This window comes from Zingiber officinale, chromosome 7B (genome assembly GCF_018446385.1).
Source record: "Zingiber officinale cultivar Zhangliang chromosome 7B, Zo_v1.1, whole genome shotgun sequence".
NCBI classification, from domain to species: Eukaryota; Viridiplantae; Streptophyta; class Magnoliopsida; order Zingiberales; family Zingiberaceae; genus Zingiber; species Zingiber officinale.
The window spans coordinates 91,714,502-91,742,004 of record NC_055999.1 but is presented as its reverse complement, the minus strand read 5'-3'; the positions used below and the strand labels follow the sequence as shown (position 1 = coordinate 91,742,004).

The window sequence follows — 27,503 nt, the reverse complement described above, 5'->3', positions numbered from 1 at the left end:
TAATTCATCTAACTTAATCATAGAAAAATCATTAAAAACTTTGTAAGCATCTACCATAATGCTCACAAGTTGTTTTGAGGGAATGCTTTAAGTGCATACCTTATTACATCTCGATTCTCCACTAGTTGTCCGACTAAGTGTAGTCCATTTAGGGCGTCTTTAATTGGAGTGTATAATAACTAGCAGTCTCACTTTTCTGCATTTTGTAATTAAACAAATTATTTAAAAGTAAATCGCATTTTCCTACCTTAGTGTTTTTGGTTCCCTCGTGAAGTTCGATTAACTTGTCCATAGGACCTTGCCACTTATAAATGGATCAACATGGTTGAGTTTTTCTTTAGCTAAGCCACATTGCAAAGTTTGGGTAGCCTTGGCGTCTGTTTCAATTTGCTTCTTGATGTCTAGGGACCACAACTCGCATCCTAGATTTCCTCTAGCTTTGTTGACCAATAGTGTTAATTTGGTTTTGATGATGATCCATATCTCTATATCAGTTTTCACTATTCCATTAGTCCCTTCTAATGTCGAAATTATCTCCACTGAATAGGGGGGATGAATAATGCTATTACCTTCTTGATAGACCATCAAACACTTGCATTAAAAATAAAACTAAAGAATGTTTCAAGACTTGGTCTTGGGTAAATAGTGCGATTGAAATAATAAAAAAATTTGAATTAAAGTAAAGAAAAGACAACTCGAATGGTGGTTGCACTAATTCAAAGAAACTCAACTGCCATATCACCATCTTATGCCACATCAACATTCAGTCGCCCGTTCCAACATGTTCGATCACCCGAAAGTTCAATCAACCAAATATTACCTTTCGATCACTTGAACCCTACAAAATAGAGTTAGCACAAAGTATATCGTATGAAGATTCTAAGTATGACAATTAATCAACTATCTGAACTTGACTTCAAGATCCGAGTAGGATACTTAGGTCACTGCCTAGGTTTGTTCTCATAGAGAGAACACATCCTCACTGTCCTTAAAGGGACCTCTCTATTCCAAGAAATTACCTTTATTATCTTTTACCAAACATCATGTCTGCCTAATCTATTTGGGTTTCCTCTGCTTAGCATCCGATCACTTGACCTAGCAGGTATTCCTTTGACTTGATGTCTGATCCTTATTAACTCATCAAGTCCGTCCTGCTAGATATTCGATCCCTTGATATCCATCTAAACTTCATTATCTGATATCCAATCTTCTTGGTCTGTTAAGTCTTATGTTACCTAGTATCCAGTCCGTCTGAGCTACTAGAGTTTTCCTATTAATTCTAACGCACTTAACCAAGATATCAAATCACAAAGTAACTTCAATGTAAACTTTTATCAATATCAAAATATATGGCTCAATTATCTAATGTTCGATGCATCAACAATTACAAGTCTCATCAAAAATTTTATTATTTTTCTTCTCCGACCTCGACCAAGGCAGAAGATACCTCTTATAGAGTACAATGATTTTATAGTCTTATTAAATGATATAAATTTTGAGTGCTAAAGACTCGTGAAAGAGAAAGTGAAATTATTTCACAAAGACTTTCACAGTGAGGGAGAAAAGGCAACAAGCATACTTAAGAGCACAGTCATGAGTTGTATGTTGCGTCTGTGAAGGATGAACTGCTTTCGAAAAAGAATCTTCAGAGGTGCATTAGGAAAAAGAATAGAAGAAGACTTGGTATTTTAATTGATGGTTCATGGTTAATTACGATATCTTGGCCCGTCGATTGGGTCAATGATTAGCTGGCATGTTGACCAGATTATGGTTTTGATTTTGGGTTGAATTAGATTTGGACTTGGCCAATGGGCGAGTCTACTAAATGGGGCCTTGGAGAGAGGCATGCTCAATTGATTAAATGTTCCTTTCACATTGGTACAGCCATATAGGGACACCAGTGGGCATATGTAGGTGCTAATGAGGGCTCACTAAATAAACCCATTTAAAATGAATATTAAATAGTATACCTAAATTTTTATATTACTTTAATATTTACCCTCATGACAATTTAACTTTTTTTTATCATTTTTCTTTTCTCTACAATTTCTCTCTCTCTTCTCTTTCTTCTCTTTTTTATAGGTATACATAACATATGAATAATATTATATATGATTTAGTTGATTTTTTAATAATATTTTAATACATTTGGAGAAATCAAAATAAATAATGAATAACATATTTGAACTCCTTGTAACCTCAGAAATCCACTGAACCTAAAATGAGTGTAATCAGAGCTCTCTAAGTCCATAAATGAGTTTCAGTCAAAACTTACTAATGGACCTATAGATCTCAGATTGTACTCATTTTAGATCCTATGGATTTCTAGGACTGCAAGGAGTTTAAATATGTTATCCATTATTTATTTCAACTTTTCAGAAGTTTTAACATGTAAGAAGGAAGAATCATCAAAAATTTTCATATTAGGCTTGATATGTCCACATTAGGCCCAACGTGGAGATTTTTTATGATTCTTCCTTTTTACATGTTAATATATCTGAAAAGCCAAAATAAATAATGGATACCATATTTAAACTCCTTATAATCACATAAATCCATAGGAACTGAAATAGGTGCAATCGGATCACTCTAGGTCCATTAGTGAATTTTGATTGAAATTCACTGATGGACCTAGAGAGCTCTAATTGTATCCATTTCAGTTCCTATGGATTTCTAAAGTTGCAAAGAGTCCAACGGTGTTGTCCATTACATATTTCAGCATCTCTAAATGTATTGAAATATTATCGAAAAAATCAGCTAAAATATAAATTAATTCATATTAAGCCCACATTGGGCCTGATATTAAATTATATCAGGCCCACATGACTCTAAACTACAATTACATAAGGTAGACTCCTATATATTGCTTTGGAGAAAGGATTTTTTTAGCCATTACTTTTGCTGATGTGATTCTTGCTTTTTGAACTTGGCATTTAGTTACTACAGAATTAGAGCATAGACATACTTTCCTTAGTCAACTATAAATTCAAGTATTATCTATATGCAGTTTGAAAATATGATGTTTTTTCGAAAAAAAAAATATTTTTGTTGAAAAGGAGACACTTCATCTAGTTGGATTCATTTTGTTGGATCGAGAAGGGCTAGAGAGGGGGGGTGAATAGCGCTCGTGGCTATTTCGTTCGATTATCGAAAAACTATCGGAGTAATTAAAAACGCAGCGGAATAGAATAAACACAAAGACACAAAGGGATTTACTTCGTTCGGAGCCTAAGACGACTCCTACTCGAAGGCCCGCGATCCTTGATCGCTTCCGGTGGGCAACAACTATAAGCTCGATAAGAATTACAAATTACAATCAAAGTATTAAAATAACTTTGTACCGACAACTTAAAGAAGAAGAAAACAGAGCTCCGGGTCGTCGGAATGTTGCAGCAGCACTTCGGAATGATTTTGTTAGCAGCACGGTGAAGAAAGAAAGCTTGGAACTTGATGATCTAAAGTGCTGGTCGAACCCCCCTTATAAAGGGTGTTCAAGGCGCCTTGAAGGTTGTTCAAGGCGCCTCCATGCTGCCGAGTCTTCCGCGTGGATCAAGCTTGATCTGATCAAACTTCATCTGCTTAAGGCGCCTTAAACCCTACTCAAGGCGCCTTCCAAGGTGCCTTATACTCCCTTCAAGGCGCCTCCATTGATGCTTCGCAGCCAGGTCAGCTTTTGCACCCGAGGCGCCTCCAAGCTCCATGGAGGCGCCTCGGACACTGTTCATCCGAGGGAAACTTCATTATTTTGTACCTGCAAGACATGTTAGTCCAAACAACTATCCTGCAACACAAAGTTAGCATAACCAGCAGCATGAATATGATAACGAATATTATGACAGTCTCCGGACTGTCCGGGTCTGACTTCGGATTTTCGACCGGAAACCTTAGGTCGACCCGACGCCTACTGTTCTCTCTACGGGGAACACGTCCTCACCTACTCCACTCAGGAGATTTACCTATTGCCAGTGCGATCCTCCAGATCGACTGGACTTTTGCTCAGCACTCGATGCTTCCGGACTTTCTGCTGGACATCCGCTTCCCGGCTAGTCCAGTCTTTCACCTGGTTCGCGACACCAGGACTTTCCACCTAGGGTTACCACCCCCTAGGACTTTTGCCTGAAGCCATCGACCTGCCAAGACTTTCCGCATAGGGTTACCACTCCCTATGACCTAGGGTTACCACCCCCTAGGGTTTTTTCTTTGCCTAACCGCAACTAGGACTTTCCTGAAATACTCAAACAGACTTGTTAGATTACAAAACACCTTAACTTTGAATCCTTTGTCATTATCAAAACACGAGTTCGATCGTCAGATGCTTCCCGCACCAACAATCTCCCCCTTTTTGATTATGGCAACTCGAATTCAAAGTCAAGTAAACAGATTTCACAAACGAATAGATTAACACAATAGTTTAACACATTTAACACACGCTTAGCAATTTTGCTAAATTAAATTCTATGAATTTAAAGTTAAATTCTATGAATTTAAAGTATAGGCTCCCCCTTAACTGTTGCTCCCCCTTTAATATTCATTTAGTATTTTGAATTGGCTACTATATAGGCTCCCCCTTTAATATTCATTAAGTATTTTGAATTGGCTACTTTTGAATTTGCTATTCTCCCCCTTTGCCATATATCAAAAAATAAGCAAAAATAGATATCTGATTAAACAAGATTTTGAAAGCACTTAATAGTTTATAACTCTCATTTCTTTTTAATTTTTGAAAACAATGAGTTAAATTTTGCAAAACTGTGCTTTACTTAGAAATTTACAAAGTTAGAATTCAAAGTAAGCCAAGTTTTAAATTTTGAAACTAAAGATTGGTACTTAATTTTAAACAATACTTATTAAATTTTATGGCTGGGAGGGAGCAAAGTAGCTAAAAAATTTGGTTTAGGAAGTCAGTTGGTCCTTAAGTCCAAGCATGAGTCAAGTATAATAGATTGACTTTAAGAGGTATCAGAGCCCTAAAGATCAAAAAACATGCTTAACCAGAAAACTGAGTATCCTTCACCAACTGTCTAACCTTTTGCTACTTGCTGATTGCCTACAGGGCAACAACTTTCACATGGTTAGTCAAGTTAAGTCAATTTGGTCCAGATAGATTTGACTAGAGCGGGAAGACTTAACTTGATTGATGTATATTGCGTATTTAACGCCCAGACTCACATTGATGCACAGATATAAGCATTCTTGAGTCCAGGCTGTACCCTATGCATCTCACACCGTTCTATGTCTTTCAGTCACAATCAAGGTATACCTATGTGTTTGTGAGATGCGCTGGCTTAAGTCTAGGGGAACATGATTTCTAGGGGGAAAGCTTAGGCTAAGTCCAACTTTTGAAAAATCTAATAAAGTGGAATTTTGATAGCTATTTTTCCTAGAAGTTGAAATAAAACGAGATAACAAAATGAGACACCTACTCTACCCAACACATTCCTATTTGCCTTCTTAGTGCACTGAACTCAAGTTCAGGTAAGGGTTTTGTAAAGATGTCAGCTAGGTTTGATTTAGACTCAACATGGTTGAGTGCAATTTCACCTTTAGCTACGTGATCCCTTACAAAGTGGTGTTTTACCTCTATGTGATTAGTCCTAGAATGGTGAATAGGATTCTTGGTCAGATTAATTGAGCTGATATTATCAATAAAGAGTTTTGTATTTTTATATTCTAGTTGATAGTTTTTTAATGTATGCATCATCCATAACAATTGAGATGCACATTATCCTAGAGTTATGTATTCAGCTTCTGTAGTGGACAGAGCAACACAATGTTGCTTTCTGCTTGACCAACTTACTAGGCACTGACCTAGAATCTGGCAGCTACCACTTGTACTTTTTCTATCTAATTTGCACCCGGCATAGTCCGAATCAGAATAGCCATAAAGGTCAAAGGTGCAAGTTCTTGGGTACCAAAGTCCTACATTTAGAGTTCCTTTAATATACCTAAGTATTCTTTTAACATATGTTAGGTGTGACTCTTTTGCACAGGATTGGTATCTTGCGCACATACCTACTGCAAACAATATGTCGGGTCGGCTTGCAGTTAGGTAAAGTAAGCTACCTATGGCACTCCTATAGTATTTTGGATCCACTGGTTTCCCTTCAGGGCCAGAGTCAATGTTAATGTTGGTTGCCATTGGAGTATTTATAATTTTTAAATTTTCCATGCTGAATTTTTTAATTAACTCTTTAGCATATTTAGTTTGATAAATGTAGATTCCATCTTTGGTTTGTTTTATTTGTAAGCCTAAGAAAAAGTTGAGTTCCCCAACCATACTCATTTCAAATTCATTTTCCATTAATTTAACAAATTCTTTTAAGAATTTAGAGTTAGTTGAGCCAAAAATTATGTCGTCAACATAGATTTGGGCTATAAAGATATCTTTTTCTATAGTTTTTACGAACAAGGTCGGATCTATTTGTCCTTGGTTAAAGTCTTTGGATATTAAGTAGTTAGATAATCTTTCATACCATGCTCTAGGGGCTTGTTTTAGTCCATATAACGCCTTTTTTAGTTTAAATACATGGTTTGGGTAGTCTATGTCTTCAAATCCTGGAGGTTGGCTTACGTAGACCTCTTCCTTGATAAATCCATTTAAAAAGGCTGACTTAACGTCCATTTGGTACAACTTAAACCCTTTATTTGCTGCATAGGCTAATAACATCCTAATGGACTCGAGTCTAGCTACCGGAGCATAGGTTTCATCATAGTCTAAGACTTCGACTTGACTAAACCCTTTGGCTGCTAGCCTAGCTTTGTTTCATATTATATCACCGTGATCATCCAACTTGTTCCTAAAAATCCATTTGGTGTCTATTATTGATTTATCTATAGGTTTAGGTACAAGGTCCCAGACTTGGTTTCTCTCAAATTGTGCTAATTCTTCCTGCATTGCAATGATCCAGTCTGGGTCAGGTAGGGCTTCTTCTATAGTCTTAGGTTCAATTTTAGAAATAAGGGCAATCTGACTAAGGTTTCTATAGGATGATCTAGTTCTGACTCCTAGGTTTGGGTCACCCAAAATTTGGTCAGGTGAGTGAGAGGTACTTAGTCTAGTTGGTCTCAGCTGTGGGTCAGAAACTGGTTCTTCTGACTCATTAAGGTTAGGTTGGATTTCATCGTCTTCTATAGCTCTTGGGGTGATGTCAATATTTTCATTTATATTGGATAGGTTATTTTCTTCATCAAATATTACATTAGTTGTTTCTTCAACTTTCAAGGTATTATGATTATATACTCTAAAGGCCCTACTGGTAGAGGAGTATCCTAAAAATATTCCTTGGTTAGACTTGGGTGTAAATTTTCCTAAGTAATCTTTAGTATTTAAAATGTGAACTTTACACTCAAATACTTTTAGATAGTTTAGATTGAGAATTTTATGGTAATAAAGTTCATAAGGTGTTTTATTGTGAAGTTTGTTAATTAAAATTCTGTTTTGAATATAATTTGCAGTATTTATTGCTTCAGCCCAAAATTGATGGTTCAAATTATATTCGTTTAGCATAGTGCTAGCGGCTTCTTGTAGTGTTCTATTTTTACGTTCCACTAGACCATTTTGTTGGGGGGTTCTAGGGCATGAAAATTCATGTTGGTATCCATTTATTTTACAAAATTGGGTAAACCTATGATTTTCAAACTCCCCGTGATCACTTCTTATTCTTTTGATTTTAGTATCTTTTTCATTTTCCATTAATTTACAAAAATTAACAAATATTTCATAGGTTTCATCTTTTGTTTTTAGGAATTTTACCCATGTGTACCTAGAGTAGTCATCAATTATTACTAAGCAATATTGGTTCTTGCATAGTGATTTGGCTCCATGTGAATCAAATAGGTCAAGGTGAAGGAGCTCAAGTACGGTGTTAGTTCTTTCTAGGTTGGTTAACTTGTGGGTTGACTTGATTTGTTTTCCTTTTTGACACGCATCACAAATTGAGTTTTCAATAAATTTTAATTTGGGCAAACCTCTAACTAGACCATTTTGACTCATTTTTGAAATGAGTCTAGTGTGCGTGTGACCCAGTCTTCTGTGCCACAGTTGGGTTTCCTCTTGTTGTGTCAAGAGACACTTTATTGAGGATATTGATAAGTCAATTGTGTAGATGTTATCCTTCCTAAGTCCCTTAAGTCTAATTTCAGGGTTTTCGATGTTTTTAACTAGATATCCAGATTTATCAAAATTGACTAGATATCCGTTGTCACATAATTGACTTATACTTAGTAAATTAAAGTTAAAATTTTCAACCAATAAAACATTTCGAATAATGAAATCGGAACTAAGTTCAATATTACCTTTTCCGATTACTTTAAGTTTACCGTCGTTGCCGAATGCAACTGATCCTAACTTCTTGTACTTGAGTTTAGTAAACTCCAACTTATCTCCAGTCATATGTCTGGAGCATCCACTATCCAACATCCATTGATCCAATTCCTACACATGAAGTAGTTTGAATTGGTTTTTAATGGATTTAACAATAGCTTAATTGAAGTAGACTCCTTAGATTTTCTATCTTACTCAATTGTATTCGAAGTAATTTAACAAACACGTAAACCTATGGTTATTTTTAATTAATGTTTTGAAAAGATTTAACAGTTAATTTTGAAATAAGTTTAATTTTAATTAATTTTGAAATTGAGTTTTGAAATTGATTTTAAAATAAATTCTGAAGTTTGAGTTTTAAAATAATTTTGAAATTGAGTTTTAAAATAATTTTGAACTTGAGTTTTAAAATAATTTTGAAATTGAGTTGAAAAATAATTTTGAAATTGAGTTTTAAAATAATTTTGAAATTTAAGTTTTAAAATAATTTTGAAATTTAAGTTTTAAAATAATTTTGAAATTGAGTTTTAAAATAATTTTGAAATTTAATTTTTAAAATAATTTTGAAATTGAGTTTTAAAATAATTTTGAAATTTAGTTTTAAAATAATTTTGAAATTTGAGTTTTAAAATAATTTTGAAATTTAGTTTTAAAATAATTTTGAAATTTGAGTTTTAAAATAATTTTGAAATTTAGTTTCAAAATAAATTTAGTTTTAAAATAATTTTGAAATTTGAGTTTTAAAATAATTTTGAAATTTAGTTTTAAAATAGTTTTGAAATTTAAGTTGTAAAATAATTTTGAAATTTAAGTTTTGAAATTGAGTTTTAAAATAATTTTGAAATTTAAGTTTTGAAATTGAGTTTTAAAATAATTTTTAAATTTAGTTTTAAAATAATTTTGAAATTTAGTTTTAAAATAATTTTGAAATTTGAGTTTTAAAATAATTTTGATATTTAGTTTTAAAATAATTTTGAAATTTAGTTTTAAAATAATTTTGAAATTGAGTTTTAAAATAATTTTGAAATTTAAGTTTTAAAATAATTTTGAAATTTAGTTTTAAAATAATTTTGAATTTGAGTTTTAAAATAATTTCGAAATTTAAGTTTTAAAATAATTTTGAAATTTAAGTTTTAAAATTGAGTTTTAAAATAATTTTGAAATTTAAGTTTTGAAATTGAGTTTTAAAATAATTTTGAAATTGAGTTTTGAAATTGAGTTTTAAAATAATTTTGAAATTTAGTTTTGAAATTGAGTTTTAAAATAATTTTGAAATTTAGTTTTAAAATAATTTTGAAATTTAAGTTTTAAAATAATTTTGAAATTGAGTTTTAAAATAATTTTGAAATTTAGTTTTGAAATTGAGTTTTAAAAGAATTTTGAAATTTAGGTTTAAAATAATTTTGAAATTTAGTTTTAAAGATAATTTAATTGTTGATTAACTTGATTTGAGTTTAAGTCAATTTAATTTCTTAGTTATCTCACCCGTTCTAAATTGTCAATCAGGGAACCCTATAATTGTTGTGAGATGAATTATTGTTGAATTTAAGGGTCTGGTTTAACTTTGTGTTAGATTCAGGTTTAGCTTTGGGTTCAACAAGTAAGCATTCTTTGGATAAACTTCTGGGCTATGGTGATTCACAAGGAACTCATTAAAGTAACCATGCCTTCGAGGTTTCCCAAATAGTCCTACCCATTCAACTTAATACTAATCCTTGGTCTAACTAGTTAGGATCCATTTAAGGGTAGCTTCGGTCAGTTCCACTTGGCCAAATGCACCAGGTCGAAACCATATCTTCCTAGACATGCGATGTCCAAGCTTCCCTAACGTACTATCATCCAAAAACTTTACCAGTACTGTGGGTCAAGTTAAACCTAGCTCGTTTTAATCTAACCTTAATTACCCTGCCGGGTAATCTACTCTTGTTTTACCCATTTCGGGTAGATTAGATTCAATTACCCTGTCGGGTAGTTCAGTTAGGGGTGCCAGCTAGTCTGGATCCTCCATCTATATTTTGAATTTTTAATTTGATTTTGAATTTTGAGTTTTGATTTGAATATATAAGTTAATTTTGAATTTTTAATTTGATTTTTAAAATTTTAAATTTTGAATTTATAAGTTAATTTTGAATTTTTAATTCAATTTCGAATTTTTAATTTGATTTTGAATTTTGAGTTTTGATTTGAATTTATAAGTTAATTTCGAATTTTTAATTTGATTTTTAGAATTTTAAATTTTGAATTTATAAGTTAATTTCAAATTTTTAATTCAATTTCGAATTTTTAATTTGATTTTGAATTTTGAGTTTTGATTTGAATTTATAAGTTAATTTCGAATTTTTAATTTGATTTTTAGAATTTTAAATTTTGAATTTATAAGTTAATTTCAAATTTTTAATTTGATTTTGAATTTTGAGTTTTGATTTGAATTTATAAGTTAATTTCAAATTTTTAATTTAATTTCGAATTTTTAATTTGATTTTTAGAATTTTAAATTTTAAATTTTTAAGATCGTTTTTCTTTTTGCTCCCCCTGGATCATGGCCTCAATATGGTATATCGAGGTAGTATATTTGATCCTTCGGAACCCAGTATTGGCCAAGTCCAACTTGATGAATCAATTTGGACTTGGGGACCCATGCTTGGACTGATTTACTACTTTATTTGTTTATTAAGGATAAATAAGATTTATATTTACTTTTATATCCTAGCCCAGTTCTATTGTAAACGGATCTTTGTGTCCCAAGAATTAGGTCCAGATTCTTGGAGCCCAAAGAAAACCGTTCTAAGGTATTTTTTAAATCTTTTACCTGATTTTTCAAACTAGAATTTTCTTCCTCAAGTTTTTGAACTTGAGTTGAATTTCCAGTCTGAACTTGATCAGGTAAGGATTTAGTGTTAGTCACTTCTTTAAGGACGGCTACTTCCTTTAGAAGTGATTTAATCCTAAGGTTTGACTTAGCCAACTTGCGTAATAAATAATTGACTAAATTATTAAGCCTTAGAATATTTACAATGGAGTCTGGCCCTTCGGAAACGGATGCGGATCCGTGGCTTTGCTCGGACTCGGCCTCTGACTCGCTCTCGCTCTCGACGATCTGGTCCCGGGCCATCAGAGCGAGTAAACTCGTCTGATCGAGTTCGTCGTCGTCGTCCTCCGAAGAAGATTCGTCCCAGGTTGCCTTCAGGACCTTCTTTCTTCTTTGCTTTTTGGCTTCCTTTTGGTTGGGGCAGTTGGCTTTGATGTGCCCCTTCTGGTTACACCCGTAGCAGGTGACTTCAAACTTTACCTTCGAGCTCGGTTGGGCCTCCTTGGATTGAACTGCCTTCTTCAAATCTTTCTTGTTGAAGCCCTTCTTCTTCTTGTAGAGCTTCTTCACGAGGTTCACTAGTTCCCTGGTCAGTTCGTCTTCTGAGTCTTCTGAGTCGGGTTCGTCTTCTGATTTCGGTTCAATTTTTCGTCGTACTCTTGGTTCCCGTGTTCGACTAGTACCTGCAACCAAAGCAATACCCTTCTCGGTCGGCTGTGCATTAGTTTGTTCATGAAGTTCAAATTCACTAAACAATTCATCTAATTTTAAGGAAGACAAATCCTTGGAGACTTTGTAGGCATCTACGATTGATGCCCACAATGTGCTCCTAGGAAATGAATTAAGAGCATACCTTATGATATCCCTATTTTCTACCTTCTGCCCGATTCCGTGAAGGGAGTTAAGGATATCTTGGATTCTTGCGTGTAGTGAACTCGTCGTCTCGCCTTCCTGCATTTTTAAATTGTATAGTTTATTAAGTAACAAATCACGCTTACTTACCTTGGTTTCCGAGGTACCCTCGTGAAGTTCGATCAATTTTTCCCACAGCTCCTTTGCGGAAGATAATGGACCGACTCTGTTGAGTTCTTCCTTGGTAAGACCGCACTGGAGGGTGCAGGTAGCTTTGGCATCGGCTTCTACCTTTTTGATAAGGGTTGGTTCCCACTTTTCGCAAGATGTAGCCTTGCCGTCTTCATCCGTTGGTAATTGTAGTCGCGTCTTGACTATCATCCAAGTGTCGAACTGGGTTTTAAGATATATCTCCATTCGCCCCTTCCAATACCCAAAGTCTTCTTCAGAGAATAGTGGGGGACGAACAGTGCTATATCCTTCTTGTTGGGCCATTTAGTTCTGAAACAAAAACAAAAACAAGAAGATCTATTCCAAGACTGAGTCTTGGATTAGTAGTGCAGGAGGAAGAAAAAAAAACGAACTCAAGTGGTATTGACCAACTTTGAACAACACCGATTTTGAAAAGAATTAGAATTTTAGCAACTAAGCTAATTTCTAATTGACTCCGAAAGAAGAACAAAAAAATACCACGAAAAAAAATGTATTGAATGGTGGTTGCACCAATTCAAAACAACCCCGCTCTGATACCAATTGTTGGATCGAGAAGCGCTAGAGGGGAGGGTGAATAGCGCTCGTGGCTATTTCGTTCGATTATCGGAAAACTATCGGAGTAATTAAAAACGCAGCGGAATAGAATAAACACAAAGACACAAAGGGATTTATTTCGTTCGGAGCCTAAGGCGACTCCTACTCGAAGGCCCGCGATCCTTGATCGCTTCCGGTGGGCAACAACTATAAGCTCGATAAGAATTACAATTACAATCAAAGTATTAAAATAACTTTGTACCAACAACTTAAAGAAGAAGAAAACAGAGCTCCGGGTCGTCGGAATGTTGCAGCAGCACTTCGGAATGATTTTGTTAGCAGCACGTTGAAGAAAGAAAGCCTGGAACTTGATGATCTGAAGTGCTGGTCAAAACCCCCTTATAAAGGGTGTTCAAGGCGCCTTGAAGGTTGTTCAAGGCGCCTCCATGCTGCCGAGTCTTCCGCGTGGATCAAGCTTGATCTAGTCGAACTTCATCTTCTTAAGGCGCCTTAAACCCTACTCAAGGCGCCTTCCAAGGCGCCTTATACTCCCTTCAAGGCGCCTCCATTGATGCACCCGAGGCGCCTCCAAGCTCCATGGAGGCGCCTCGGACACTGTTCATCCGAGGGAAAACTTCATTATTTTGTACCTGCAAGACATGTTAGTCCAAACAACTATCCTGCAACACAAAGTTAGCATAACCAGCAGCATGAATATGATAACGAATATTATGACAGTCTCCGGACTTCGGATTTCCGACCGGAAACCCTAGGTCGACCCGACGCCTACTGTTCCCTCTACGGGGAACGCGTCCTCACCTACTCCACTCAGGAGATTTACCTGTTGCCAGTGCGATCCTCCAGATCGACTGGACTTTTGCTCAGCACTCGACGCTTCCGGACTTTCTGCTGGACATCCGCTTCCCGGCTAGTCCAATCTTTCACCTGGTTCGCGACACCAGGACTTTCCACCTAGGGTTACCACCCCCTAGGACTTTTGCCTGAAGCCATCGACCTGCCAAGACTTTCCGCATAGGGTTACCACTCCCTATGACCTAGGGTTACCACCCCCTAGGGTTTTTCCTTTGCCTAACCGCAGCTAGGACTTTCCTGAAATACTCAAACAGACTTGTTAGATTACAAAACACCTTAACTTTGAATCCTTGCCATTATCAAAACACGAGTTCGATCGTCGGATGCTTCCCGCACCAACACATTTCACAAGTTGTTTATCATATTTGCAGGTTAGAGTTGAATGGACTGTTGAAAAGGTTTCTAGAGAGGAGTCCAAGCAATATTTCTATAGTCGTTTTCGAGGAAGTCAACTTGGAGCAATTGTTGACAAGCAAGTCTATTCTATTTATCTTTATTTTTTTCATGCATGGCAATAGAAAACTATATTTCCCAACGTGGGCCTGATATGGAATAATATCAGGTCCAATATAGATATTTTTAATGATTCTTGTTTATTACATTTTAAAACCTCCAAAAAGTTGAAATAAATAATAGATAGCATATTTGAACTCCTTGCAACCTTAGAAATTCATTGGAACTAAAATAAGTGTAATCGGAGCACTCTAAGTCCATTAATGGATTTTGATCGAAACTCACTGATGGATCTAGAGAGTTCCAATTGCATCCATTTCAATTCCTATGGATTTCAGAGGTTACAAAGAGTCCAACGGTGCTGTCCATTACATATTTCGACATCTCTAAATGTATTGAAATATTATCGGAAAAATCAACTAAAATATAAACTAATTCATATTAAGCCCACATTGGGCCTGATATTAAATTATATCAGGGCCACATAACTCTAAACTGTAATTACATAAGGTAGACTCCTATATATTGCTTTGGTGAAGAGATTTTTTTAGACATTACTTTTGTTGATGTGATTCTTGCTTTTTGAACTTGGCATTTAGTTACTACAGAATTAGAGCATAGACATACTTTCCTTAGTCAACTATAAATTCAAGTATTATCTATATGCAGTTTGAAAATATGATGTTTTGCTGGAAAAAATATTTTTATTGAAAAGGAGACACTTCATCTGGTTGGATTCATTTCACAAGTTGTTTATCATATTTGCAAGTTAGAGTTGAAGGAACTATTGAAAAGGTTTCTAGAGAGGAGTCTAAGCAATATTTCTATAGTCATTTTCGAGGAAGTCAACTTGGAGCAATTGTTGACAAGCAAGTCTGTTCTATTTATCTTTATTTTTTTTATACATGGCAATAGAAAACTATATTGCCCAACGTGGCCCTGATATGGAATGATATCAAGTCCAATATGAATATTTTTAACGATTATTGTTTATTACCTTTTAAAACCTCCGAAAAATTAAAATAAATAATGGATAGCATATTTGAACTCTTTGCAACCTTAGAAATCCATTGGAACTAAAATAAGTGTAATCGGAGCTTTCTAGGTCCATAAGTGGATTTTGATCAAAACTCACTGATTGACCTAGAGATCTCATATCAGGCCCAACATGAAAATTTTTGAAGATTCTTCCTTGTTACATGTTAATACTTCTGAAAAGTCGAAATAAATAATGGATAACATATTTAAACTCCTTGCAATTCTAGAAATTCATAGGAACTCAAATAGATGCAATCTGATATCTCTAGGTCCATTAGTGGATTTTGATCGAAATCTATTGATGGATCTAGAGAGCTTCGATTACACTCATTTCAGCTCCAGTAGATTTTTGATGTTGTAAGGAGTTCAAATCTGCTATCTATTATTTATTTTGACTTTTTTAAATGTATTAAAATATTATTAAAAAATTAATTAAATCTTATATAATGTTATTCATATGTTATGTATGTTTATAAATATAGGTTAGAAGAAAAAGAAGAGAAAAAAAAAACACGTTCTCACATACTCCAATTTGTCTTGGTACATTTGTTTTACTGATTGAATTTTATCTCGGCTATGCCTGGTCAACTGCTATTTAGACTAATCAAAGGCTTGCCCTAGAAACATGATTAGGTCAACAGGCTGTAACCATAATTAGCCATCCAAAATCATAACTAGGTCAACAAGCTAAAATGATCCATCTAGACAGACCGCCTATTACGATTCCAATCCAAAATTAATCATAGATGATTTTTTTTTAAAGTCTTCTTATTCAATAATATTCATAGTATTTTAATAGACTTAACAATGTGATTTAATATACACCAATTTATGTGTCGTAAATTTTCTAATGTGGGACTATCCTACCTTTATTTTAGAGTTAATTTTTTTTAATTCATTTGCTTTAAAATTTTCAATATGTGACTATTTCACTTTCAACTCATTTAATTTGTTCATCTCATTCAGCTCTTTTAGTAGATCGCTGTTTAGTCTTATTATATTATTTCTATTTATCCAACATCTATCTTATTTAGTTTACAAAGATCATTTAACTTGAATTATATTTTCAACAATAATTTATTAAAGAATATAATTTATCCAACGATGAAATTATATAGACATGCAAATTCAATGAAAAGATATAATTTGAAAATAATTAGTATCAAGTAAAGTTCAAGTGGTTTATGATAATTATTATAGTGAGGATAAAAATAATTATCAAAGCATGATATCCAAGGGAGGATGTGACGACATAGGGCATAAAAATTTTAAATTAGAGAGGAATGCTAGAAAAAGAGATAGAAATGCTTTGCTAGACCGGATAGATGGATTGGAAAAAATAATAAAGAATAAATTTTTTGGCGTCTCTTTTGTAAGAAAAAAGCATATAAATAAAATATATAAAATTAGAAATGTAAATTCTTGAATGTTAAGTAACTTTGTAAAATACAAATAAAGGCTTTGCTTAAAATAAATTTATTTTATTCCATAATATTTAATGATGTGATTCTTTATAAACCAATTTATTCGGTTTGAATTTTTCAATATGAAACTATTTTATTTTTCTATCATACTCAATTTTTTATTTATAAAATAACTCATTTAGTTTATGCATTTTTTTAAAAAAAAAATAATAAAATATAAATAATAATCATAAACTGTTGAATCATGCATGACCTTAATGATAATATCCATAATTTTGAATCATGAATTATAATTGACTTTTAAAGTTAAGATTAAGAGTTGAAATTTTTTGAAGTATATGCTCGAGTCTATTAATAGGTCAAGCCATTGTATGCCACTGGTTGGTAATTTGACTCATCCTGCGGTGAACACCCAATTTATTAATTATTGCGTGACTAGTTGAGCGTGCAATAATTTATAATTTTCATTACCGATCAATACCTATTACAAATTTTGGAAGTACATCCTTTTTGTTTACACTTTTTTTTTTTATTTTTATGTTGCATTAATCATACGAGCAGGTTTTTACCTATTTATTTGTACTTTTTATTTAATAGTTTTAGCAATTTGCTAAAACTCTACGTATTAAAACTACTTCCAGCGAGTTCATTAGTATGTGCACGGAGGGTCTACTAGCTAACACATAAAATATTATCACATAAATTATTATCATCATGATATTTAAGATTGGAATCTCGATAACATCAGGATAATATTTTTCATATGTACTGATCATTATTCCAAAAGTTAGTAACTGTCTGTGATTTATCTCCTCCGTGTTGGTCCTGGTACGGATTGATGGGAGCGCTGAGGGTAAGCGTATTCATCTTTTGCCACTATTAATATATGCACGTCGTTTATCTCTCGTGATGGTACGATGATTAGAATATAGAGTATTATGATATTAAATTATAAGGTTAAAATTTGATATAATTGAACATGCATTTTTTCATGTCTTGTCACTATATTAATAGCTAATAGTTATTCATTATTTACTTCCTTCGTATTGACCTAGGAACTGGTTGTCTGAGGCACTGGATGAGCGAATCACTTTTTGACACATTAATATACGCATGTAGTCCCCCTCGGGGCAGTACAGTGGATAAGACATAGGATATTACAACATTATATTATGAGGTCGAAACTTGACGTATTTGAGCATGTCTTTTCTCATACTTTGACCACTACACTAATGGCTAGTAACCACCTGTGATTTATCTCCTTTGTGTTAGCCTAAGGACGGATTGGTGAGGACGCTAGAGGCGAGCGAATCACCTTTTGCCATATTAATATGCGCATGCATCTGATGATTTATCTCTTTTCCTATAATCTTGAATGAATTATGAAGGTCTCGGGATAGAGTTGAGTTTGTTACTGTGGGATAGAGTTACTATCATAATGTAAGGGTTTGAATCTCGGTAAAATCAAAAAAAAAGTCCTCCCTGCACTAGTTAACTATAGCTTCCTGATTTACCTCCTCACAAATGGTTGTGCGACCGACCGTGAGGGAATGCTGAGGTGGCGGATTCCACCTTTTGCTACAATTGGATGAATTATGAAGGGCGTCTATGATGAGTAATATGGGGTGTTAAATGTGGACCCCCAGGGTGCTGTGTGTAGGATCGTAAAACACTAGGGGGGATAAATAGCGTTCATGGCTAATTTATTTATTTAGAGTAAAACACACAGCGGAAAATAAAACAAACAATGCAAACACCAAGATTTACTTGGTTCGGAGCCTGTGGCGACTCATACTCAAAGGCTTTCGATGTAAGAGTGCTTTCGATGTAAGAGTGCTTTCGATGGACAATCACTAGTCAATCGAAATAAGTACAAGTACAATAATTGATTACAAGTAATTTAAAACTTTAAATAATACCAACAACTCAGAAATATAGATCTTCAGCGCGATAGTTGTTGGAGCAGCTTTTGAGCGTCGAGCAGGCGTTTTTTGAGCAGCTCGAAGAAGTGAAAGTCGTTCGTTGTGTTGTCTTGAAGCTTCTGGTCGAGGCTACTTTTATAGGCTGTTTCGAGCGCTTGGAACCCCTTCGGGCTCCTGGACCATCTAGCTCGGCCACTCCGCGTGCACCACATCAGCTTGACGATAACTTTTGGGTTCTGGGCGCCTGGACCGACTCCGGGCGCCCGAACCAGCTCGGGGCGCCTGGACCAACTTTCTCCAGCCCTTATTTTCTGCAAAACAAAGTTAGTCTAGACAAAAATAATATGCATATAATATGAAATTATGACAGTTTTTGACTGTCCAGTTCTGACTTTGAGTTTCGTCGAAACTCTAAGTCGAACCGACGCCTACTGTTTCCTCTTCGGGGAACGCGTCCTTACCTACTCCTCTTAGGAGAGTTTACCTGTTGTCAGATCGGTCCTCCAAACCAATTAGACTTTCTACCTAAGGTTACCATCCCATAGGGTTTTCCTCAGCCTAGGGCTACCACCCCCTAGGACCTAGGGTTATCACCCCTAGGGTTTTTCTCAGCCTAGGGTTACCACCCCCTAGGATTTTCCACCTACCTAGAATCCACTAGGAATTTTGCCTAAGACAACTTAGGACTTTCCTGCAAGCTCAATAAACCTTGTTAGATAACAAGACAACTTAACTTTGGATCCTTTGACATAATAAAAACACAAGTTCGATCGTCGGATACTTCCCGCACCAACAATGTGGAGGTCAAAGTTAAGGTGACATGACAGTCAAAGTCAACGAGAGGTGGTAGCTACCCTCTTTTGCTCCTCGCCTAGTGTTAAGGTCCCAATCCAAGGACGACCGGCGATCGGCCCTAGCTCGGCCAGATCTGAAGGACCTAGCATTTTACTCCTGTGCCAAGGTACTCAGTGTATATCCGACCATCCATTATCCGCTCGGGTTTAAGGGAGGATTGGCCTTCTACAGGACCGGCAGGGAATATGTTCGGTCGAGTCCTGGAAATTCAAGCTTTAACTCTTATAGTACAACTTAATATGTAGTCGGTCAAACATATGAGCTTTCACTGTTCATTCCCCCGTCCTACATATAGGTAGCCGATTATAAAGTTAATCAGAGTTACAATGTTAGGGTCGATTTGTAGTTAGAGAGGGAGGTGAATAGCTCGTCACGCTTCGTTTGCTTGCTTCGTGATGATGATATGCATCGGAAAACACTCAAGCAATGTTAATGCTAGGATTTACTTGGTATCCACCTCAATAAGAGGTAACGAATCTAAGGATCCGACCCTCACTTACTCATCCACTATGAAAACACTCATTTACGGTAACTACTGAAGGCGGAGAAGCCTTGTACAACCTCTCAATACAAGAAGAAAGAAAAACAAGCTTATACAATAATAAATCTTACAAGATTTACACAAATGGGGAAACTCTAGCTTGCTTCTCCTTCTTATATGGAACACCTCTTGACCTTGGAAGTGCAGCAACACCTTGCTCCAAGAAGCTTCAAGAACTGGCGTGAACCTGTAAGAATGATCGCAAGAAGTGTAGAGGAAGAGATTCGGAGTCGCTGCGAGGAAGACGGCTTTAAACTCGACGCCTCCTTCGCAATAGTCACAACCCAATTGATTGACCAATCGATTGGGGAGTCTTGAATCGATCGACTGTTCAATTCAGAGCTCCTCTGTGCTCTCTGGAATAAGACCTGAATCGATCAGCTAATCGATTCAAGCTTCCTTGCGATCGTGCAAGAAAACCAGCTCTAATCGATCGGTTGATCGATTGGCGTTGCCTAATCGATCGGCTAATCAATTGACTAGCTCTCTGTGCTCACGACATTTGCTCCCAATCGATCGGCCAATCGATTGGGTCGCTGCTTGTCGCAACACTCTCCTAATCGATCGGCTGATAGATTGGGCTTAGGTCAATCGATCAGCTGATCGATTGCCCCGACCTGGACTTGCCTAAACTCAAGTCCAAGGTTCTCAAACCCAACATTCGGTCAACTTTGGGACTCCTTCTGCCTAGCATCTGGTCAACTTTGACTTGCTGTGACTTCTTCACCAAGTGTCCGGTCAATCCTTTGACTCACTTGGACTTTTCTCCTCGTGCCAAGTGTCCGGTCAACCTTGACCCACTTGGAATTACCGTCTTGTGCCAAGTGTCCGATACTTCATGACCCACTTGGGCTTCCACCATATGTTGGGTCAACCTTGACCCATTTGGATTTCCTCGTGCCAAGTATCTGGTCAATCATTTGACCTACTTGGGCTTCCCAACACTAGGTGTCCAGTCAACCTTGACCCACTTGGATCTCCACGTGCCTGACTTCACTCACCAGGTCTTTCCTTCTGCCTAGCTTCACTCACTAGGGTTTTCCATCTGCCTAGCTTCACTCACCAGGACTTTCCATCTGCCTGACTTCACTCACTAGGGTTTTCACCTGACTTCACTTACTAGGGTTTTCACCTGGCTTCACTCACCAGGATTTTCCCACTACCTGTCTTCACTCACCGGGACTTTCACCTACCAAGTTTTACTCACTACATCTTTCACCTGACTTCACTTATCAGGATTTTTCAACTGCCTAGCTTCACTCACTAGGTCTATCACCTGGCTTCACTCATTAGATTTCCCAACTGTCTGCTTCACTCACCAGGACTTTCACCTGCCTAATTTCTAGTTAGGACTTTCCCAGTCAAGTATCTGGTCAACTCTTTGACATACTTGACTCTTCTTCACATCTAATTGGTCAGTCCTTGACCAGAGAGGAATTGTATCAATAATCTCCCCAATCGGATGATTGTATTTGCAATCTCCATGTATTGTCAAATATCGAAACCCAAACATCAAGACTCAAGTTTGAGCCAACTCAAGCTTAGTCAACCAGGTCAACCTTGACTTAGGGATATTGCACCAATATACAGGACATTATACAACATATATCCTAGCAGCCCTAAGAGCCAAACGTCCTACCATACTTAGTATTCTGTTTTTATATATACACCTGGTCGGTTAAATATTCAATCAGGACATCTTTAGGAGACCACATGGTCAGAGAATACCAACCGTTTGTCAGATAATATTTTTTTGTTATTACATGAGCATTGAATGGAACCTTCCTCGAAGGTAACTCTATACTTTCTATCAACCAACACATTGTGACAACATATTCTTTCAACCACTGTATTAATGGCATAAGTTACGAAAAGGGTGCACTCGGTACGAAAGATTTCTTGGACGATGAGAGGTGGTATGTAAAGGTACCCGACATTCTGATACCCGACATTCTTTGTCACCTCATGATTGCGGAGGTTATGAGAGGTGGTATGTAAAGGAGGTTTTCTCCATTGGTAGGACTATTAATGAACCAAACGTTGATGAACAAGCTTAGTGTTCGGCTTAGTAAGAGATTGTTTATGTTCGTTTACTATACACAAGATCAATTGAATAAATAAGTTTGAACAACTCGTTAAACTAAATAAACATGTTTGAACACATATGTGTTCAACTCGTTAACGTTCGTGAACAATGTTTGTAAATAATATTCACGAATCATATTCATTAATAAAACTTTTATCAATATGCTAAATAAATAATAAAATAAAATAAATAAATAAATTTGAATGATCAAACTCAATAATCAATCAAACAATTAAAAGTTTTAAACAATAAAATAAATTTGAATTGAGAGATCGATAATATCTAAACGAATCAAGCTCGAATCAATTTCGAATCAAACTCAAGTTAAGCTTGAATTGAGAGCTCGATAACATCTAAATGAACCAAGTTCAAGTCAAGTTTTAAATAAGCTCAATTTCATAAAAAATAAACCAAGTCAAACTTAAATAATCATTTAAAAATTTTAATTTATTTTAAGTTTGACTCAACTTAACTTGATTTTATCAAACAAATTTGAACATCCTAAAATTTAATTATAAACTAATCCCATCATCATCAATTTTTTAACCTAACTTGAGGATGGAGGGTAAAAACTATGAATATAATTACTTTTTACTACTATTAAAGCATCTTTTCTATCCTAATTCTCCATGAAGTAACCGTGTTGATATTTGTACGAGGAGTTATCATAATAAATTTCTGATTTAAATTGCAGGATTTTATACTGTGCTAAAGTCTCTCCCATACCGCTAGACTGACCGAATGACCTGTGTAATTTATTCCCTTTCGATGAATATGGGAATGGGACAATTTTGAAGAGGGATCCGGGGAGGGTTATCGATTTATTTTTCCCCACAATTAAAGCATCTCTTCCTCTCGTTTTTCACGGACGGACGGGCGTCTCGTAATGGTCGTCCTCCAATTCCCATTTCCCGAGAAAGATCTGGATCGTCCAAAGCTCGCAGAGGGAAGGGAAGATGCATCTCGCATGCGCACCGACGGCGCGGGCCATAGAACATAGGATCCTTTTCTGTCGGGCCACTGTCATTTGCCCACGCGTCCTCCGGACACCCCTCCGCATGCGACAAATTCAAATCTTTTCGAATCGTCCTGTATTTTTCGTCCTCAATTTTTGTTTTTTGTTTTTTTTTTCTTTTTTCGCGGGGGTCAAATAGCTCGAACGCAAGCACACGTGGAGTGTACCCGCGAAAACTCACTCAATACTGGATACTCTCTCGAACCTTTGCTACTACGGTATTAGACAGAAATAGTAGGGTCCGCACTTGGTTGTGGACATGGGTATGGAGAAGTCGCAAAGCGAAGATGTCTTACATTTAAAGACACACCTCCTCGCCTCGCCTCGCCTGGCCTGCCCTGCAGTGGGAGGAAATCGGGTAGAAGCGGCGTGCCTACTCTCGCTGCCATTTCATCTGCTCTCTGTCTCTGGATTCCTTCTACTCATCTCCATTATTTTACTCACTGTTGTCTCCCCGGTTTTGTCCACGGTCTGTAGATCTCCTCGAAGCTCCGTCTCCCCTTCCTCTTCCAGTACCGCTACTCCTCCCTTTAAATAAGCTTCTTTCGCTTACTCCCTCCGTATCCCACTTCCAAATCTCCTTAGCTAATGCCCACCTGATATATACAAAGGAAGCGCCCGTACGTCTAATTCCTCATATAATTCGATCCTCTCCTTTTTTTTTTTTTTCTTTCCATTTGTAACCATGGCGCGGAAACCGCAAATGCTCAAGGATTTCCTGGAGCTGGATTGGGATTCCGAGTCCTGCAGCGCCGAGCCCGACGCCACCGACACCGTGCGGCGTCTTATCGACTCTGAACTCGGGCGAGGAAGAAGGCGGCTGTCGAGGAAGCTCTCAGCCAGCGCCCTAACGAGGATCTCCTCCGTCGTCAAAATGCTGCCTTTATCTAACACCGCGGGCTCCTCGGCCTCCAGCGCCGGGCTCCTCTCCAGGAGTTTCTCGAAGCGTATGAAGATCCACTTCTGGAGGAAGCGAGGGAAGTCAGAAGCGGAGTCGGAGGACATCGACGACGAAGTGCTGCAGTCTTGCTGCTTAGTATCTCCGGCGGTTAGCAGTTGCAGCAGCTGGTCTGTCACGACCGACTCCGACAGGGACTTCCTCTCCGACGAAATCAAGAACGGGTCCCCACGAGCGAGTCCATGCCACAGCCCGCCCATGGCAGGGGCCGCAAAGGTGAGACACTTGCCACAATTTACTGGCTATAATATACGTGCTGAAGTTTTTATTTATTCATATCACTTAATTAATTGTTTAATTAATTATAGTAAAAAATAATTACGCTCCTAAGTCATGCAAAGTGAATAAAAGTGGGAAGGATAATAAATACCGTGAAAATTAATTTTTATTTTATTATAATAAATTTATCACTCTCTAATCTATTTCATTATATCCTGTAATTAATTCTATTAAAAAAATATGAAATTCGTGAGGAGTTTTTCATGACTGTCTCGTGGCGAGAGAGTAAATTAAAAAACTGAAATTAACTATCACATTAGAGAATAATTCTTCAATCTTTGTTTCTTATTCAATTTTATTAATATATCATATAATAGATCAGATAAAGTAAATTGCTAATAGTTATTACTCATTAGTGTCATGACTAAGATATAAGTAAAGACATGTTCAAACACATCGATCTTTAATCTCACGATCTAATATCATAACACTCTGTACTTTACCTATCGTTCTACCCCGAGAGATCCCAGATCACTGACTTAAGAACCAACCTGAGGAAGCCGATTGAGTTCCGTGAACTTTATCACTTTTGAATAGGCTGGGTTTTAGCACACCGTACTGGTCCTGGAACTCTGTTCCAGTATTTGAATTCAATCAGCAGATGCACACCCGCGAGGTTGTACACGTGAAGTATGTACTTGTCCAAGTAATTAGAAATTTGGCAGCATCTTCCGAATGGCTGGTCTTGTGGTTTCATCGGACAATTTAGAAAATATTAACGTTGTTTTGTCATATTAATTTATAACCATGGATCGGCCCCCTTAAATTTTCATATTGGTCCAATACTCCTTCTCGATCGAATCGATGCTATTCTGTTTTATTTTCCAAAAAATGAATGAAAGTTAGATCTAAATCTCGTGCGTTTTGAATTTTAATTTGTCTGCTTCCGCCCTATTATTAATTTAATTATTATATTTGCTATATCGCACTATTCAATGTCAACTCGGAGAAAGAGCGATTGATTATTATTCGTATAAAACAAGGCGGACGTGGACGGAGAGCGCAAAGAGCCACCGGAATGCCACAGCTCGTCGGAGGAGGAAAAGGAGCAACTGAGCCCATTGTCCGTGATGGAATTCCCCTCCGAAGGAGAAGAAGAGGAGGATCAAGCATCATCGCCTTCCTTTCATCACGCCCCATTGAAGCTGCAAAGTATGTATCTAATTCTTTTTTCATTTTTTTTTTAAAAAATTGTTATTATATTAGTGCATTGATTGTAATTAGCTAGCACAAGTGAAAATCGATTTGGGTTCTTGTTTTCCGCCGGAATCTACTCGACCATGTCTGTGCGTGCGATCTCGACGACACAATTAACGCCACCTGCCAAATTCTATAACTCTTTAAATTTGGCTTTTGCACATGTTCCTCCTGCACCTGAATTAATGAGGCTGTTGAATTAGTGTCATTGGGTAGCGTTTGCAACGTGGGTGAATAATGAATGCATTTGAAGGATTTCAGTGTGAAATTAATCAATAATTGGTTCCGTGCAGGGACAAAGTCGCAGCAGCTGCTCCGAAGGATCGGGCGGCTCCAACTCTTCCCGAATCCGAATCCGGTGATCCTTGATCGTTGCTTTGCCTCGTGCAATGATGATGACATGGAGGCGAGGAGGCTTCTGCAGCATTTTACCTCCGTCTGCCAGGTCAGCTCGCTCGACGAGAACGTGGAGAGACTTCTGGTGGACTTCTTCGTCTGCAGCTTGTTCAGCCGGCGGCGGAGATCAGCGGGGCTAGAACAACAAGATGAGGAAGCACGGCGACTGATTTTGGTAGCGAGGGAGTGGATGGAAGGGGGGAGGTGGTGCGGCGCCGACGACTACCATGGGGAAACGACGACTCTGAGCCTGAGGGAGATAGAAGAGGGGGAGAATGGATGGTTGAGATGTGAGGCGGCGGAGGAGGAAGTGGCGGTGGGTCTGGAGGGCGTTCTCATTGGGTTGCTGATGCAAGAGCTTGTGGTGGATTTGGCAATGAGCTGAGTCTGAGTTTGAGTAGTGGATTAATTCGTTTTTAGATTAATTAGCAATAAGTTGGATTGAGAAGAGGCAAGCGAGACAATTTTGAGGAAGAGACGAATGCTAGCTGAGCCTGAGGGAGAGATCGATATACATGCTTCAAAAGTTTATGAACATTATTAGTTTGAATCAAGATCGAGGAGCTCGATCTACTTGAATTGGTCTTTCTCAGTGTGTGAAATCATGATCACTAATATTTGTTGTTGGGTACCTTCGTAAATAAGTTAGATTTAGAGAAATTTTCATCGAATTGAAAAGATTTAAATTTATATAATGATATTAGTTAAAGGCTTTGTATAGGCTTCTATATGATCATGATTCTTGGGCGGTTCTAGGGTGAATGTTGTTGCGTTCTAAATCCGACCTTGAACAAAGAAAAGCAAGCAACAAATAATCAAAAAAAAACTTCATTTGTGTAATTGTTCATTGTATTTTATTTTTATTTTCTTGTATTTTGTCAGTGCGGATCCTCTGGACCCCTTTAGCCGGTCACCAAGGGACTTACATTTGTGTAAAACAAAAAAAAGGTTTTATTTTTATTTTAGACTATTTACCCCCTTTAGCCGGCCATCAATAGACTTACATGATAATCCCGGAGGCAAATTAGTGAACCCAAATATCATAGAAAGCTTGCTGTAATCTTGTTTGTGGTTGGCATGTGTTCTCAATGTCAAATATGTGCCAAACAATCTCATTTAATTGTCATTAAGATGATTTTGAGGCATCTCAAGGGTACTATTAATGTAGGCCTTTGTTATCCAAGGACTTATGCACTCAATTTGTTTGGCTATTTTGATTTTGATTTTGATTTTGTGAGTTATAAATTGGATAGTAAGAGTACTAGTGAGATTATAAATTTCTTAGGTCTTACTTGGTTAGTTAGAGTCAGAAACAATATTGTATTACTTTATCCTCAACCGAGCCATGGGGGGATGTATGACTTTACTATTTTGAATGATGCACATCTTAAAGGATTATAAACTCAACTATAAAGATGTCCAAGTATTATGTGATAAAATGAGCACCACCAACTTGACTAAGAATTTGATCCATCATTTTTGGGAAAAGTATATTTAAACAAAGCATCACAGTATCACTTCATTTAGTCAGTCAGACAATTGACTCATGGTCAAATAAAGATTTACAAAATGTTTACGTTTGAGTGTTAGTGGACAAGTTAGTCAACTGATATCCAATAATACAACTGAGGCCTAAGATTAGTTGACTTAGGGATTGAATAGAAACTTACATAATGCCATAATGCTTCTATCGATTGACAATCAACTAGTCAATTGACTGATCTTCAATTAGTCA

The 27,503-nt window shown here is 36.6% G+C and overlaps 1 protein-coding gene across 1 annotated transcript; it reads left to right on the top strand.

The window, feature by feature from the left end:
* The first annotated feature begins 23,244 nt into the window (after positions 1-23,244).
* Positions 23,245-26,347, top strand: LOC122006253. Its single transcript, XM_042561681.1, has 3 exons — positions 23,245-24,112; positions 25,159-25,327; positions 25,666-26,347. Exons 1-3 carry the CDS (start codon positions 23,624-23,626, stop codon positions 26,151-26,153), a joined length of 1,146 nt encoding a protein of 381 aa, XP_042417615.1. The 5' UTR covers positions 23,245-23,623; the 3' UTR covers positions 26,154-26,347.
* The last annotated feature ends 1,156 nt before the right edge of the window (positions 26,348-27,503 follow it).

What these genes read in the sequence shown, in the direction of transcription:
- LOC122006253 (XM_042561681.1), top strand. Translation starts at nt 23,624, where the DNA reads ATGGCGCGGAAACCGCAAATGCTCAAGGATTTCCTGGAGCTGGATTGG. An exon ending in CCATGGCAGGGGCCGCAAAG is followed by an intron (nt 24,113 to 25,158) that starts GTGAGACACTTG and finishes GTATAAAACAAG; the next exon opens with GCGGACGTGGACGGAGAGCG. An exon ending in CGCCCCATTGAAGCTGCAAA is followed by an intron (nt 25,328 to 25,665) that starts GTATGTATCTAA and finishes GGTTCCGTGCAG; the next exon opens with GGACAAAGTCGCAGCAGCTG.